This window comes from Acanthochromis polyacanthus, chromosome 3 (assembly GCF_021347895.1).
Source record: "Acanthochromis polyacanthus isolate Apoly-LR-REF ecotype Palm Island chromosome 3, KAUST_Apoly_ChrSc, whole genome shotgun sequence".
NCBI lineage: Eukaryota > Metazoa > Chordata > Actinopteri > Pomacentridae > Acanthochromis > Acanthochromis polyacanthus.
The window spans coordinates 1,439,326-1,455,685 of NC_067115.1; the positions used below are offsets into that span (position 1 = coordinate 1,439,326).

General features: G+C 40.3%; 2 protein-coding genes across 14 annotated transcripts in view; one reads left to right on the plus strand and one right to left on the minus strand.

Annotated features, from left to right (window-relative positions):
• The window catches only part of wdr17 (WD repeat domain 17), a 119,472-nt gene that overhangs the window by 71,619 nt on the left and 31,493 nt on the right, over nt 1-16,360 (minus strand). The gene's annotated exons all lie outside the window — the stretch shown is intronic.
• On the plus strand, nt 1,222-13,799 carry hpgd (15-hydroxyprostaglandin dehydrogenase). Of its 2 annotated transcripts, none has more exons than XM_051946342.1 (7): nt 1,222-1,599; nt 3,118-3,241; nt 6,234-6,340; nt 6,437-6,533; nt 11,336-11,412; nt 11,695-11,858; nt 12,043-13,799. In XM_051946342.1, the coding sequence occupies exons 1-7, from the start codon at nt 1,507-1,509 to the stop codon at nt 12,164-12,166; spliced, it is 786 nt and encodes a 261-aa protein (XP_051802302.1). In that variant the 5' UTR covers nt 1,222-1,506; the 3' UTR covers nt 12,167-13,799. The 2 variants fall into 2 exon arrangements, 1 of the variants encoding a protein (XP_051802302.1); XR_007941162.1 differs by having other exon boundaries at nt 1,295-1,599; nt 11,695-11,925; nt 12,043-12,183.

Sequence of the window (16,360 nt, forward strand, 5' to 3'; positions counted from 1 at the left end):
TCTTCATGGTGTAGTTCTATCCAGGAGTTCTGATCCACCAGAGACTGGACCTTCCAGATCCAGGAGTCTTTATCCTCCAACCACTGACCTCAGATCATCCATTGATCACTGATGACTTCTGGAACCAAAGATGATGACTTCCAGGTGAGTGACTCGTCTCTCTGTCTGACAGAGTTCAGATCTACAGAACTCCTTAAGAGGAAACCGTAAAAGGGAGCAGTTAGAAGTTAAAACCTAACAATGACAAAGTTAGAGTTTTTGTAGTAAAGAGTGCAGCGGTTGCCAGATTCTCCAGAAGTCTTCAGATTTATCATTCAGACCAGAACCAAACCAGAACCAAACCAAATCATAACCAAACATCATCTGTAGACACAACACATCACTGCTGTAATGTACACTTCTGTTCAAAAGTTTATGGTCACTTAGAAATGTCATGTTTTGAAAGCAAAGCATTTTTTTCAATGAAGATAACCTTAAATGATAAATCCAGTCTTGACATAGTTAATGTGATAAATGACTATTCTATCTGTAAACAGCTGATTTTTAATGGAATATCTCCATAGGGGTACAGAGGAACATTTCCTGTGTTCTAATGCTACATTGTGTTAGCTAATGGTGTTGAAAGGCTCATTGATGGTTAGAAAACCCTTGTTCAGTTATGTTAGCACATGGATGAAAGTGTGAGTTTATATGGAAAACATGAATGTCGATGGGTCCCGGCCAGCAGGCAGATGGGTCCCCCCTATATAGAGCCGGGTTCTGCTCGAGGTTTCTTCCCTGTTAAAAGGGTGTTTTCTTGCCACTGTCTCCTTTGGGCTGCTCTGGGGGTCAGGCATATGGGTTCTGTAAAGCGTCTTGAGATGATTTGACTGTAATTGACGCTATATAAATAAAATTGAATTGAATTGAATTGAATTGAAGTGAAATTGTCTGGATGACCCCAGACTTTTGATCAGTAGGTTAGGTCTACTTTAACTAATACAGAACAATGTTAGCTAACATAAGGGAACTTTAACTAATATAGAGCAACTTTAACTAATGTACTCTACCGTTCCAAAGTCTGGGGTCACTTAGAAATGTCCTTATTTTTGAAAGAAAGGCAGTTTTGTTTTTCAGTGAAGGTACCGTTAATGTTCTCCTGGATGGAGGCGCTGCTGCTCTAGAGGACCTCAGAGCAGAAGTGTGTCTGCAGGTTCTAGAGGGGGAAGTTTATGCTGCAGACGGAGGGCTGCCTCCGGTAAACCGGTCCTGTTGCATGCCTGCCCAGCTGCTGTGGTTTCATTTGTGTCAACAGATCGACGTGCACAGACCTGAGCGTTGTGTAACAGCAATTAGAGAGAACGGAGGAGAACGTGCAGCCGAGAGGAGCTTTCTCCTAAACAAACACGGCTCAGGTGTTCCAGGTACACACTACAGCTGTAATTATTCTGTCCCGGAGAGGAGGAGGGCAGCGGGGAGGAACCAGCCCAGAACCCGCAGACGGCGGAGGAACACCGACGGAGCAGCATGGATCTGACCGGGAGGGTGGCGCTGGTGACCGGGGGAGCTCAGGGCATTGGACGGGCGGCGGTCCAGGAGCTGCTGCGGAGTTCAGCCAAGGTCGGTACCGGCTCTGGTTCTACTGGGGGTTCTCCTGCTGCTTCTTTCGTGTCTGTTCTGTTATTTACATGTGGTTCTTTAGTCTCTGTTCTTCAGTGGTTCTTTACTGTTTGTTCTCTGCTGTTGGTTCTTCATTATTTGTTCCTCTGTGTTCTAACTTCAGGGTTCATCTCAGCTCATTTTCCTCCCAGAGGAACGTCTGATCAGTGACTTGTGTTCCAGTCTAGATTAAAACTCTGAAGCTTCTTTATGTTCTAAAGAGAACCAGGAAAGTAAAGTTCACCTCAGAGTCAGTTTATGAGAAACTTCTTCACACTCTGCCGCAGCTCTGAGAACCAAAACCACCAGTGTGACACTTAGAACGACTTTCTTTAAATATCATCCTGTAGAACGACGTTCTCCGACAGCGAGAACACTGAGAGACAACAGAGCAGAACAGTCTGATCAAACAAACAGTAAAAGTTCCGATAATTAGTTAGATTTGGACTCCCATCAAACAGGAAGTTTATAAATTCAAGAATAAGACTGAAGATTAAAAGTTAGAAAGTTTAATTTTACTGTTTAATATTTTATAAGAATTAATTCATGTAAAATAATTAGATTTTACCTGACTGAAGTACGATTAACTAGATTAACACACATTTTATTAAACAGAAGAAGTTTAAAAATTAAAGAACAAGATTGAAGATTAAAAGTTAGAAAATTAGAGAATTAAAGATGACGTCACACCAATGAACCAACAGCTAAAAGTAAAATAAAACCTAAAATAAACAGAAACGATACAGAATAAAACACTGAAACTAATTAAAAATACAAAATAAACTTTATTTATCGTCTGCCAACGACAACAAAAATAATCATAGTTTTACTCAGACTTACTTTATTTGACATAAAACTTGTTTGATAAATAAATATGTTCAAATGGTGATGGAATATTTATGAACATTTTATTTTTTTACAGTTTGCAGATTTTATTCTTAATATTGTGATAATTATTGATAATGTGTTTTAAATGTGTAGTAGACGCATAATTTTCACGTTTAAATCAAAAATCAGTTTTCTTTTTCTTACAAATATTTTTAAATGTATTTAAATCAAAATATAAAAGCAAAATATATCTTTAATTTACATAAAAACTGTATTTTTACTGTATTTAAATCAGCTAAAAATAAAACAGTTTTATTATAATTAATTCTTCTGTAGCATTAAACAGTAAAATTAGACTTTCATTGTAAAAAGAAAGTATCAATTCATATGTTGATTGTAAGAAACTAACGTAAAAACTACATTTTTAATCAAGTTTACATCAAAAATCTGCATTTTTACAAACAACTCTTCATTCTTTTAAAATCTCCAACCATAAATTTACACAATTTTCCTGTTTTTAAACCAACTAAAGAATAATTTTACTAATATTTCCTGTTATTTTTACCTCTCCGAGCCGGTAAAAGGTGTTTAGAAGCGTCACTAGAACCTCCTGCAGTGGTTCTGGTTCTCTGACGGTTCTGTGTTCTGCAGGTGGCCGTGGTGGATCTGAACCAGGCCTGTGGAGAACAGTGCAAGGAACAGCTGGACGCCGAGTTTGGAGAAGGGAACTGTTCCTTCATCCAGTGTGACGTTTCCGACGGCAACGCGCTGACAGGTAACGCTCAGAGAACCCAGAGAACGTTCCCTCAACGCTGGCTAATATCCCCCACAAGTTCTAATAAGTTAAAACGTTTTCTGAACATTTCCAATAACGTTCCTCTGAAGTTAAAACGACGTTCCAACGTCAGCGCTCAGACGACGTTCTCATAAACCCAGATTATGTTCCATGGAAGAACGTCAGCCCAGCATTCACAAAATGTTTTCCAGATGTTCTAGAGACTGCAATGATAATAAAGTACAAAACGTTCCATACCAACATCCCAAGACGTTCTCAAGATCTCAGATGACAGAACGTTCTTCATTAAAGGTGTATTAAAAGTGGAACATTTTGACGTTTTGTTGAGGGAACCCATTATAGGACGCGCTACTAAAGGAAAGATGTTCTACGTGCAACATTTAGAAAACGTTTTTAGGATGTTCTCAAGACTTCAGATGACAGAACGTTCTTTATAAGACGTTCCTGTACTGCCGTTTATTAACAGAGGTGGAACCTTCAGGCTGCAATGTTCTGATATTGTTGAGGGAACACACTGTGGAACGTGTAAAATGTTCCCACAATGTTCCATGATGACAATAGGAAATGTCAAGCCAACATTCACAGAATGTTTTCCAGATGTTCTTGAGTCCTCTCCTAGTTTTTATTGAACTTCCTGCAATGATAACAAAGAGCAAACGTTCCATACCAACATCCCAAGACGTTCTCAAGACCTCAGATAACAGAACGTTCTTCACACAACGTTCAGTAACGTTCCTGTAATTATAAATATTACACTTAGCACATTTTGTGTTTTTGTTGAGGGAATGTTCTTCCATAGAATCTTTCCACAGTGATAACAAAGGAAGGATGTTCTCAATGCAGCATTTAGAAAACGTTTTCAGGATGTTCTTGAGACCACAGAAGACAATGTTTATTATTAAAGGTGGAATATTTTGCTTTTTTGTTGAGGGAACCCATTATAGAACGCGCTACTAAAGGAAGGATGTTCTACGTGCACATTTAGAAAATGTTTTTAGGATGTTCTTGAGACCTCAGACGACAGAACGTTCTCTCTAAGAGCTTACTGAGGAGACATTTTAGTCATTCTGCTTTTAAGAGGAACCTTCTGGGAACTTAAAAATGTGTAGAACATTGCAAAATCTTTCTCAGAACATTTTTGTAATGATTCTGTCTGAGACACTGTCATCGGTGTTCTCAGTCTGAGTTGCTGCGTTATGAAACGACGGTGGATTGGAAGAACTTGACGTGTTGTGAGGAACTTCCTCCTAATGAAAGAGGAAGTGACATCAGACAGCGAGAACATGACGACTATTTATATCAGCAAGTCGTTCTGCGGCCTCACACTGCAGATATTTATTTCCTCTTTACTCTGCATCAGCTATGGACAGACGTTCCACCTTCAGCAGTAGAAAGACGTTCCACCTTCATCAGTAGAAAGACGTTCCACCTTCATCAGTAGAAAGACGTTCCACCTTCATCAGTAGAAAGACGTTCCACCTTCAGCCGTAGAAAGACGTTCCACCTTCATCAGTAGAAAGACGTTCCACCTTCATCAGTAGAAAGACGTTCCACCTTCAGGCGTAGAAAGACGTTCCACCTTCAGCCGTAGAAAGACGCTCCACCTTCATCAGTAGAAAGACGTTCCACCTTCAGCCGTAGAAAGACGTTCCACCTTCATCAGTAGAAAGACGTTCCACCTTCAGCAGTAGAAAGACTAGAAAGACGTTCCACCTTCATCAGTAGAAAGACGTTCCACCTTCAGCCGTAGAAAGACGTTCCACCTTCATCAGTAGAAAGACGTTCCACCTTCAGCAGTAGAAAGACTAGAAAGACGTTCCACCTTCATCAGTAGAAAGACGTTCCACCTTCAGCCGTAGAAAGACGTTCCACCATGCTGAATGGATCTCCAACAACTTGTTCCTCTGTTCTCTGTTTCTGAACCACACTGCAAAGTGAAAAAATAAAAACTTTTAACCTCATAAGAACGTAATTTGAAATGAAAAATATCCTTAAAACTGTTCTACCTCCAGAATATCAGATGACAGGAACGTTATAAAACGTTCTGTACAAAAAACATTCTGTCTTTGAGAACATCCTTTATTTGGTAGAACATTGTATTGTATAGCATTCTATATGTTCCCTTAACAACAAGCCAAACTGTTCCACCACTGTTATATCTTATTCCAGGAACGTTTTGAAATGTTCTGCATTAAAAACATTCTGTCACTGAGAACATCTTGAATGTTAGTGTAAGAACGTTCTTCTTTTGTGATCATAGAACATCCTCTGACAACATCCTCTGAAGGCTAAAACGTTTCGTCTTAACTTTTAACCTCATGAGAACGTAGTTGGAAATGAAAAATATGCTTAAAACTGTTCCACCTCAGGAATATCAAATGACAGGAACGTTATAAAACGTTCTGCATAAAAACCTTCTGTCATTGAGAACATAATTGGAACGTTCTGTAACATTCTGTGTTCCCTCAACAACGAGCCAAAACATTCCACCTTTAATGTGTCTTATTACAGAAACATTCTAAATGTTCTGCATTAAAAACATTCTGTCATCGAGAACATCTTGAAAACATGCTTTTTGAGTGTTAGTTTGAGAACGTTCTTCTTTCGTTATCATGGAACATAGTCTGACACTCTCTGAATGTTAAAATGTTCTATAGTTTGTTCCCTCAACAAAAAGACAGAACATTCCACCTTTAATATTAAATGTCTGTCTTCAATAACATCTTGAAAACATGTTGTAGATGTTACTTTGAGAACGTTCTTCTTTTGTGATCGTGGAACATACTCTGACAGCGTCCTCTGATTGCTAAAACATTCAATCTTGTTCTTTGGTCATTAGATTCAAATCTTTCCTTGAATCTTTATTAGAACTTGTACTGTAAAGCCAACGTTGTGGAACGTTCTCTGCTGGCTTTGGGCTGTTCTCAGATGTTCTAAGACCCTTAAATGACTGCTCTCTGTGTTCTCTCAGACGCCTTCCAGAGAACCGTGGACCAGTTCGGTCGACTGGACATCGTCATCAACAACGCCGGGATCAATAACGAGAAGAACTGGGAGAAAACCATCCAGGTCAACCTGGTGGGTTTCACTGAGAACCTTCAGGAACCTTCAGGTTCTACTCCTTTAGACGGAACGTTGTGTGATTACCTAAGGTTCCTGTGTTTGTGTCTGCAGACGTCAGTCATTAAAGGAACCTACTTGGGTCTAGAACACATGAGTAAAGAATACGGCAAACAGGGAGGAACCATCATCAACGTCTCCTCCATGGCAGGTAATAATCAATAATCAATAATAATAAAATGGAAACACGTCATCATCTGATCACATTTATCATTTTAAGAACGTGTTCCGTAGCAGAACCAATTCTCATGTTACCAAGACAGAGATAATGTTCTTATTTATTATCAGACTGGGATCTTAATATCTGAATTATTGATCTATCGGTGTATTAATATCCAGGTTATTGATCTATCGGTGTATTAATATCCAGGTTATTGATCTATTGGTGTTTTAATATCCAGGTTATTGATCTATCGGTGTATTAATATCCATGTTATTGATCTATCGGTGTATTAATATCCAGGTTATTGATCTATTGGTTTATTAATATCCAGATTATTGATCTATTGGTGTATTAATATCCAGGTTATTGATCTATTGGTGTATTAATATCCAGGTTATTGATCTATTGGTTTATTAATTTCAATTCAATTCAATTTTATTTATATAGCGTCAATTACAGTCAAATCGTCTCAAGACGCTTTACAGAACCCATATGCCTGACCCCCAGAGCAGCCCAAAGGCGACAGTGGCAAGAAAACACCCTTTTAACAGGGAAGAAACCTCGAGCAGAACCCGGCTCTATATAGGGGGGACCCATCTGCCTGCTGGCCGGGCGGGTTGAGAAGGACAGAAGAGGGCAAGGGGGAGGGATGGGAGAAGAGGGAGGGGTGGGAAAGCAAGGAAAACACAACACACATTTGAATACATGTATGACAGGATATGTGACACAGACAAAGTATAAGCTAACATTGAAAACTGACTCATAATTTACTCTGATGATGTACGGCTCTGACATTAAACATACTCCTTATATAGCTAGCAGTAAAATTCAAACAGTATGTAAGTTAGCATAACAGTATAGTGAAGGCAATGCAGAGTTGACTGGTGGAAAAAGGGGAGCTGGAAGCAGAGGGCTGGAGGAAGGTCAGCAGCAGCATCCCACAGTGGACATGGTGGAGACTGGACCAGCTGGTGGAACATCAACCACAGATCTGAAGCATCCAGCTCTGGGACCAGGGACACTCAGAGAAATAGCACAGGGGGAAACAGAGTGAATGTACTGCAATAACGGTATACATATTAAATGTAAAGGTAGATAGAGAAGGGCTCAGTGCATCAAGAGAGGTCCCCCAGCAGCCTATAGGCCTATAGCAGCATGACTAGAGGCAGAACGAAGGGACGTCCAAGAGGGAGTCAGCTGTGCAATGAAGACACAAGCCGAACCCCTGTGGGTCACCCAGTCAGCCCCAACTATAAGATTTGTCAAAAAGGAACGTTTTAAGCCTGGTCTTAAAAATAGAGAGGGTGTCTGCCTCCCGAACCCAAACTGGGAGCAGGTTCCACAGGAGAGGAGCTGATAACTGAAGGCTCTGCCTCCCATTCTACTTTTAGAAATTCTAGGAACAACAAGTAAGCCTGCAGCTTGAGAGCGAAGAGTTCTACTAGGATAATAAGGTACTATCAGATCTTTAAGGTATGATGGAGATTGGTTATTAAGAGCTTTATATGTCAGAAGAAGGATTTTAAATTCTATTCTGGATTTAACAGGAAGCCAGTGAAGAGAAGCAAGTATAGGGGAAATATGATCTCTTTTGCTAACTCCTGTCAGTACTCTCGCAGCAGCGTTTTGGATCAACTGTAGATGTTTGAGAGAGCTATTTGGACAACCCGATAATAAGGAATTGCAATAGTCAAGCCTGGAAGTAACAAAAGCATGAACTAATTTTTCTGCATCACTCTGAGACAGAATGTTCCTGATTTTTACAATATTACGCAGGTGAAAAAAGGAAGTCCTACAGACTTGCTTTATGTGTGAGTTAAAGGACATGTCCTGGTCAAAAATAACTCCAAGATTCCTCACAGTAGTACTGGAGGCCAACGTGATGCCATCCAGAGTAACTATTTGCTTTGAAAGCGAGTTTCTAAGATGTTTGGGGCCAAATACAATGACTTCAGTTTTGTCTGAATTTAGCAGTAGGAAGTTAAAAGTCATCCAGGTTTTAATGTCCTTAAGACAATCTTGCAGTCTAGCTAACTGATCAGTTTCATCTGGCTTCATAGATAAATACAATTGTGTGTCATCAGCATAACAATGAAAGTTAATACAATGCTTCCTAATAATATTACCTAAAGGAAGCATGTATAATGTGAAAAGTATCGGTCCTAAGACAGAACCCTGAGGAACTCCATGATTAACTTTAGTATGCTCAGAAGAGTTATTGTTGACATGCACAAACTGGAACCTATCTGATAAGTAGGATTTAAACCAATCCATTGCTGTCCCTTTAATGCCAATTGAATGTTCTAGACGCTGTAATAAAATGTTGTGGTCGATTGTGTCAAACGCTGCACTAAGATCTAACAAAACAAGTATAGAGACTAGTCCATTATCTGATGCTATGAGAAGATCATTATATATCCAGGTTATTGATCTATTGGTTTATTAATATCCAGGTTATTGATCTATTGGTTTATTAATATCCAGGTTATTGGTGTTATTGTCTGTTATTGTTCTAATTATTGATCCTGTGCTGTGAAAAATGAAGCCACACATGAAAAAAGAGCAAACTTGTGTCGCCTCATACGCTACATTCCTGCATCTCAAAGCGTCGCTGTGACTCTTTAATCGTTGATTATGTAACAGAATCAGTCTGAACTGCAGACGAACCGAAGTGTTGAGTCAACAGACAGAGAGAATGACTCATTAACGTTTGTGTGGTTTAATAAATCCGACCGGCTGACAGATTTACTGCAACGACACCAGAACCTGAGTGACATTCAGCTGGCAGCGTTTCACTGGTTCTCCTTTCTGTCAGAACGTTACAGATAAACAATCAGTCATCAGCTGTTAAAGCATCTCCTCCTTCTCTGGGATCTTTCAGAGGATTAAAAAGCAAACCAGTCCAACTGAAAACTTCTCGTGTGTCTTTTTTTTGTCATTTTAGTTTGTTTATCCGTCTCATTTTCTCGTTTTCTGTCCATTTTTGGCCACTTTCTGTCTCGTTTTTGGCTATTTTCTGTTTCATTTTAGTCATTTAGTTTCTTTGGGTCATTTTAGGCAAACTTCAAATCATTTAGGACTTTTTTTGACACATTTTAAGCACATTTTCAGTCATTTCCGACAATTTTAAAGCCATTTCAGATCAGATTTTGTCATTTTGTCCTATTTTCCGGTTGTTTTGGGTCGATTCTGGGACGTCTCTGAGTTCTTTCTCCTCCTTCCTCAGGACGTTAAAAGGAACGTCAGTGAGTTAAACGTGGGATTCTGCTGCTGTGTTTTCATGGACTGTGGCTTTAAGCCTCGTGGGTTTGTGGAAGATGTTCTAGAGTGTCTAAAACAAACAGCGACTGATCAGGACAGAACCGGTTTTGTTTTGGTTTGAGGTTTATCTGAGGAGAGCTTCTGGTGTTTTCTGTCTCTGGGGGGGGCTTTATTCAGGTTTACGGAGGAGTTCAGACCAATCCTGCTGCTGATTATCAGGACGATGATCAGCAGCTGAGGGTGGAGAGAACAGAGCGGCTTCCAGGGAAAGAAAACAGAGTTCAGTGTTGGAGGACAGATGGAGCTCTGAGCAGCTTCTGACGGACGTGGATCAGCGTTTAACGACGTGGAACAGAACAGACACGAAGACAAAACTCAGACGTCTTAGAAAGCAGAAAAAAGGAAAATGATTTTTTTATTTTGGGAGTTTTTTGTTCTAAAGTTCCGCAGAAGTTCCAGAATAAAAAAATGACTCCACAGAACTACTGAAGTTATTCATTTTCACACAAATCTAGAAAGATTTTAAGTTTTTTTTAGCTGCTCTGAGCAGCTTTGTGTCATCTGAGGCTGTTTTTTGAGTCATTTTTCCACCATTTTTTTAATCATTTTGAACAAGTTCATGTTAATTTTTAAACAGGTTTTGGAACATTTAGAATGTTTCAACAATTCTGCACAGATTTATGACATGACATTTTAAACCATTTTAAGTCATTTTTGCACAAATTTATGTAATTTTTAATAAACTTTGAGGTTTTTTTTAGCAATTGCAGACAGATTTATGAGATTTAAAACCATTTTTGAGTCATTTTAAGACAGTCTGACAATCATTTTTGGGCATTTTCACACAGATTTTGTCATTTTGGACAAATTTTTAAGCATTTTGATTGATTTTTTTTTTCAACAATTCTGCACAACTCTGTCCCATTTCTGACAGTTTTTGAGTCATTTTAAGTGAATTCATGTAATTTCTTCAGTTTTTGAGTCATTTTTAACCGTTGTTACGCTGATTTTGCACAAATTCATGTCATTTTGGACAAATTTTGAGTCATTTTGAGTCTGAATAATTCCAGCTGTAGAAAGATGTTCCTCCATGCTGAATGTATGTCCAATAACCTGATTCTCTGTTTCTGAGCCATGCTGCATTCATTTATTCATTCAGCAGCTTTATTTGTCCCTTTGTGTTCATTTTTAACAGGTTTTGGAACACTTAGAATACATTTTTTAAAAATTCTTCACAGTTTTGAGTCATTTGGACACATTTTAAAACATTTTGAATGAATTTTAAACAGTTCTTAGGTCATTTCAACCATTTTTTCAAGTTCATGTACTTTCAGACAGTTTTTGAGTCATTTTTTACACCTGTTTTGCACAAATTTATGTCATTTTGGAGAAATTTTGAATGTCTTTCCTCCCTGTGTAAACTGGTTCAGAAGCTGCTGTTTTCATGTTTACACTGAAAAAACTCACGGAGGAAACATTAAATTCAGTTTCTCTCTCAGATCGTGACCTGTTTGTTCTCCGTCTTCCAGCCTTCCTTCACTCTCCTCACCAGCCGGTTTACACGGCAACCAAACACGGAGTCATCGGCTTCACCAGAGCCATGGCGGTAAGACGACACACCACAGGATGGAGGTTTTATACGACCATAAGCTGCTGTAGGGACCACAAAGAGACAGAAAATAGAAGATGGGTATAACAGACACAGAACAAGACACGAGTTGACAAAAATGACACACAAAATGACAAAAATGAGAAACAAAACAACAAAACATTTCCTTCACGTGTTCCTTAAATCTAGACTTTTAAACCTGCTCATCTCTGATTATCCTTCCTGGTCTGACCACCAGGAGGCGCTGTACGAGTCGTTCTCAGACTTCTGTTGTTTCAGGACGCGTCCTCTCAGGGCGACTACGGCGTCCGGATCAACGTCTTGTGTCCGGCCTTCGTGGACACGCCGCTGCTGCACTCGGTGGAACACGAGGACAACATGGGAAAGTTTGTCAAGTACAAGGAAGACTTCAAACGCAGCATGAGCAAATTTGGAGTTCTGCAGTGAGTTCTCCTGGGTTCTATGTTTGGAGTTCTTCAGTAGGTTCTTCTAGATTTTTAGAGTTCTGCAGTAAGTTCTTCTAGATGTTTGGAGTTCTTCAGTAAGTTCTTCTAGATGTTTGACCAGTAGATTATCTTTATAAATCCAGTTCCGGTCCTTTATTTTGAAAGTCCTTCCTGTCTGCAGGCCGTCGCTGATCGCTGAGGGGATGATGAGGCTGATCAGAGACTCCAGTCTGAACGGAGCCGTCATGAAGATCACCTGCTCCAAAGGAATCCACTTCCACACCTACGAGCCCATGTCAGCCTGAGCCGGACTCTGCTGGACTCCATTCCTTCTCTATTTAATGATCCCGTGATGTCACTGTGGGACCGGCCCCTGATTGGTCCGATCAAACTGTGTTGTTGTCAGGAATGATTGTTGCTCAGCTGATTTCTGGTTTGTGTGAAAATGAAACCTGTTGAGATCCGAGACGTATTTACTGGAATGTTAAATTTAACGCTGTTTTTACAGTTGTAATGAGTGACATCACAGCTAACAGCTTGTTAGGTTACCACGGCAACAATTAACTGATTATCGTCAGTTATTAAATTACTGGCAGACTGTTTTCAGATTTCTGATTTAATCACAAACTGATAAATGGATCATATGACTGAAATACAGTTTAATGATGCTGCCTCCACCGTGCTTCACATCATGATGCTGCCTCCACCGTGCTTCATCATGATGCTGCCTCCACCGTGCTTCACATCATGATGCTGCCTCCACCGTGCTTCACATCATGATGCTGCCTCCACCGTGCTTCATCATGATGCTGCCTCCACCGTGCTTCATCATGATGCTGCCTCCACCGTGCTTCATCATGATGCTGCCTCCACCGTGCTTCACATCATGATGCTGCCACCACCGTGCTTCATCATGATGCTGCCTCCACCGTGCTTCATCATGATGCTGCCTCCACCGTGCTTCATCATGATGCTGCCTCCACCGTGCTACACATCATGATGCTGCCACCACTATGCTTCACATCAGTTCTTAGAAACACCAGATGATTCTGATGTACCTGTACACATCATCAGTAATGTATCCTGGGGTCATAGGGTGTTTCGGGTCTTTCAACATTAGACACCCTCGCCCAGGCGACCCATCTCCGGTTGATCAAGCCGCAGCTTGTGTACAGGTAGCATTCGCTTCCCCCCATGGTTCTCCTCTCCGGATCCAGAGCCATCTCGAAACTTTCTCCGCTGCTTCGGTGATGTTCTTGATGGCTCTGCTCCTTGCCATTCCCGTGATGCCCAAGGCACTTAGGGCTTTGTGGAGAGATTGCCCCACAATTCCTCTGCTGCCAGCTTCGATGGGCATACACCTTGCCTTCCAGTCCTGTGTACGACAGTCGATGACCAGATCTTCATACTTGGTCCTCTTCCTTTCATGGGCCTCCCCCAGACGGTCCTCCAATGCTTCATATCATGATGCTGCCTCCACCATGCTTCAAATCATGATGCTACCTCCACCATGCTTCACATCATGATGCTGTTCAATCTCACAGATCAACCAGTTTGCAGCAGTCACAGCTTGTTTGAGTCTTTCAGGTTCCCCTCTGATGGTGTGTTTGGTTCTGGTTCTGTTCTCAGAGGACCACGATGCTGAAGGAGTTTTCCTGGTTTTAGTACATTCAGTAAATAGAATCTTAAACTTTGAGTGTCAGTGCGGCTGTATTTGAAAATGATTTTTCCACAGAAGGAACCGTGTCTAGAAGATGATCCTGGTGTCAGATGTACAAATGTAAACTTAATCCTGGTGATGGTGCTACAGGAAGCTCAGGGGTCTCAGGATTCATCCTCTGAGGAGCATGGATGTTCACATACTTTGTCAGTTTGGTCAGTAATTATTGAAATATCACAGTATGGCTGTAACATGAAAATAAAAATGTATAAAATGGACATTTGTACCCGAGTGTGTCTTCACCCTCCTGTTGTGCTCATTTACGGGCACCAATAATATTGTTTCATTGTCTGAAAAAAATCCCAAAATTCTGCAAAAAATTCCCCAAATTGATAAAAAAATTTGCAACATTTTCAGAAAGAAAATTCCAAAAATTCCTTAAAAGTTTCCCTTAAATATTTTTATTTTATTTTTAAAAATCCCCAAATTTGACAAGAAATAAAAATTTTACAAAAAATATTTTCAGAGAATGAATAAAAATCTCCCCCCAAAAATCCTAAAAACATCTAAACTGATTCCATATATATCAGTAAAAGTTTGAATATTTTCTTTAAGAACTAAACTAAACTACTCTTTAAGAGTTGTTAAAGACTTTTTAATACTTCTTTTTTCCACCAAAAAATGTTCAAAAATTTCCCAAAAATGTTAAAAAGGTTAAAGCTTTCATTGTGAAATTTTTCTCCCACATTTTCATCGTTAAAACAGGTCAGTTTGACCCGCAGGACGACACGAGGGTTAAACCAGAGCAGATGCTGAACCCTTCCACCAGGTAAGATGGTTCATTTCAGACTGAAAATGCAAATCGCTCACTCTGATCTAAACCTGTCTGCTCTCCTGTTTGTTTTCCAGGTTGAACGCTGTAAAAGAGTCCAACCCAAAGCTGGGACAGGTCAGTGTGTTGCAGATTATCAGCTTTTTAAACAGCTCTTATCAGCTGCCTGCTAGCGTGTCCTGATGGCTTTACATTCGATCTTATCTGCTCTGATTAAGTCAATCATTTACAGGTTTGTAGTGAGATGTTGACAAATGTTCAGTATCTCTGGACTTGTTCATTTAATGACAGAGTTGAGGGTTTGTTTTAGGCGTCTCCCTGGCTGATAAGTGGATCGTTCATGCTTTATTGTTTTTCAGCGCTGAATCATGGTCGATACAGTTTGGTCTTCCAGTCAGTGTTTAGAAGATGAAGCTTTAAATTCAGCTCCGTCGTTGGTCCTGTTGGTCTCCATCAGTCTGAACATTGTCCTGTATAAACCAGGGCTGGGACTTTGACGCGTTAATTTTGATTCATTAATTACTGAAGAAATAACGCGTTAACTAAATTAGCACATTTAATCGCACCTTTCTCGGTTCCCTAATTCGTGGCACACAAGTAACACTGATGAACACTCCAGACCAGTAGGCGGCGCTAATGAACCTAAAGTCTGTCTGCAGCGTACCGTCTGTGGTCTGCAGTGAAGAAGATCCACAGGAGTGACGTCAGCTTGGATAAAACATCGACTGTATGTAAAGATGGACGTAACGTCCGGCTCCAAAAATGAACCCAACACAAAGTGCCAAAAACTTGCAATACCACACCGTCCACCAGGGGCTGGCTCTAAAAAGCTCCATAGACCCCAATTCACCACAGGAAAAACTAAAATTTGATAGACTGCTTAAAGTTTTGTGAGGTCAGGGGGCGGGGCTACTTGAGTGACAGTCTGGTCTGGAATGATTGACAGGTCCTATGGAGGAGACAGACCAGACTCTGTTCTCCTCGTTTATATTAATTCTGATAAAATAACTGATGGTGTATTTATCGGTGGAGCAGCAGAACCTTTTCCACAAACAGTTTTTCTGCCTGTTGGTTTGTTTTAACCCATTTTCTACCTTCAGCTGATTCTACCAGCAGACACTGAAAGGACTCTGATAGTTCGGTAAGTGTTTATTTTCGTATCGGTGCCGCTTTTAATGCACTTTATATGCAGCTGTAGTGTCAGATATAATGTGTGCCATGCTCTCCAGATGTTGGTGGAGTTTATTTGTGTGTGTGTTGACCAGAGAAAAGAGTTTGGTCTGAAATGTTTGCTAGGTTAGCGTCCCACATGTTCTGTGGCTCAGCTAAAGCTAACTCTCTCCAACTTCTGGATCTCTGGAGTTGCTTGTTGTTCAAATATCTTCTAGAGGTGCTGAAGCTCAGAAAGTCTGAGATGTTTGTTCAGAATCAGCTCATTCTCAAGTCTGATCTGAACTGTCGTCTTTAGTTTGAACTTTCCCTAAACGTAGGAGTTAATGACAGAGCAGCACATCCAGACTGAAGAGATTAAACTTCAGTGTCATTCATTGATGTTAAAGTGCAGTTTTTCATGTTTGTTGCTCATGCTCCCGACCAAACCAGTCCAGGTGGAAGACGATGTCAAGAGAAGCTCCAGAGGATGAAAATCACACATTTACGTTGGAAATAAATGACTTCAGAGTCTCCACCTGTCTACTGGTGGCCTCCCTCTCTAGTCTCTCAGGTCTTGAGGACGTCCTGCTCTAGTCACATTTATTCATGTTCCATCTTCCTTCCATTTCTTAATGATGGATTTAACTGGACTCCAGGAGATCTTCAGGAACTTTAAATGTTCTTGTATCGTCCTGACTGATGTTCTTCAACAACCTTTCCTCAGAGGTTCTTGGTTCTTCAGTCTTCATGGTGTAGTTCTATCCAGGAGTTCTGATCCACCAGAGACTGGACCTTCCAGATCCAGGAGTCTTTATCCTCCAACCACTGACCTCAGATCATCCATTGATCACTGAT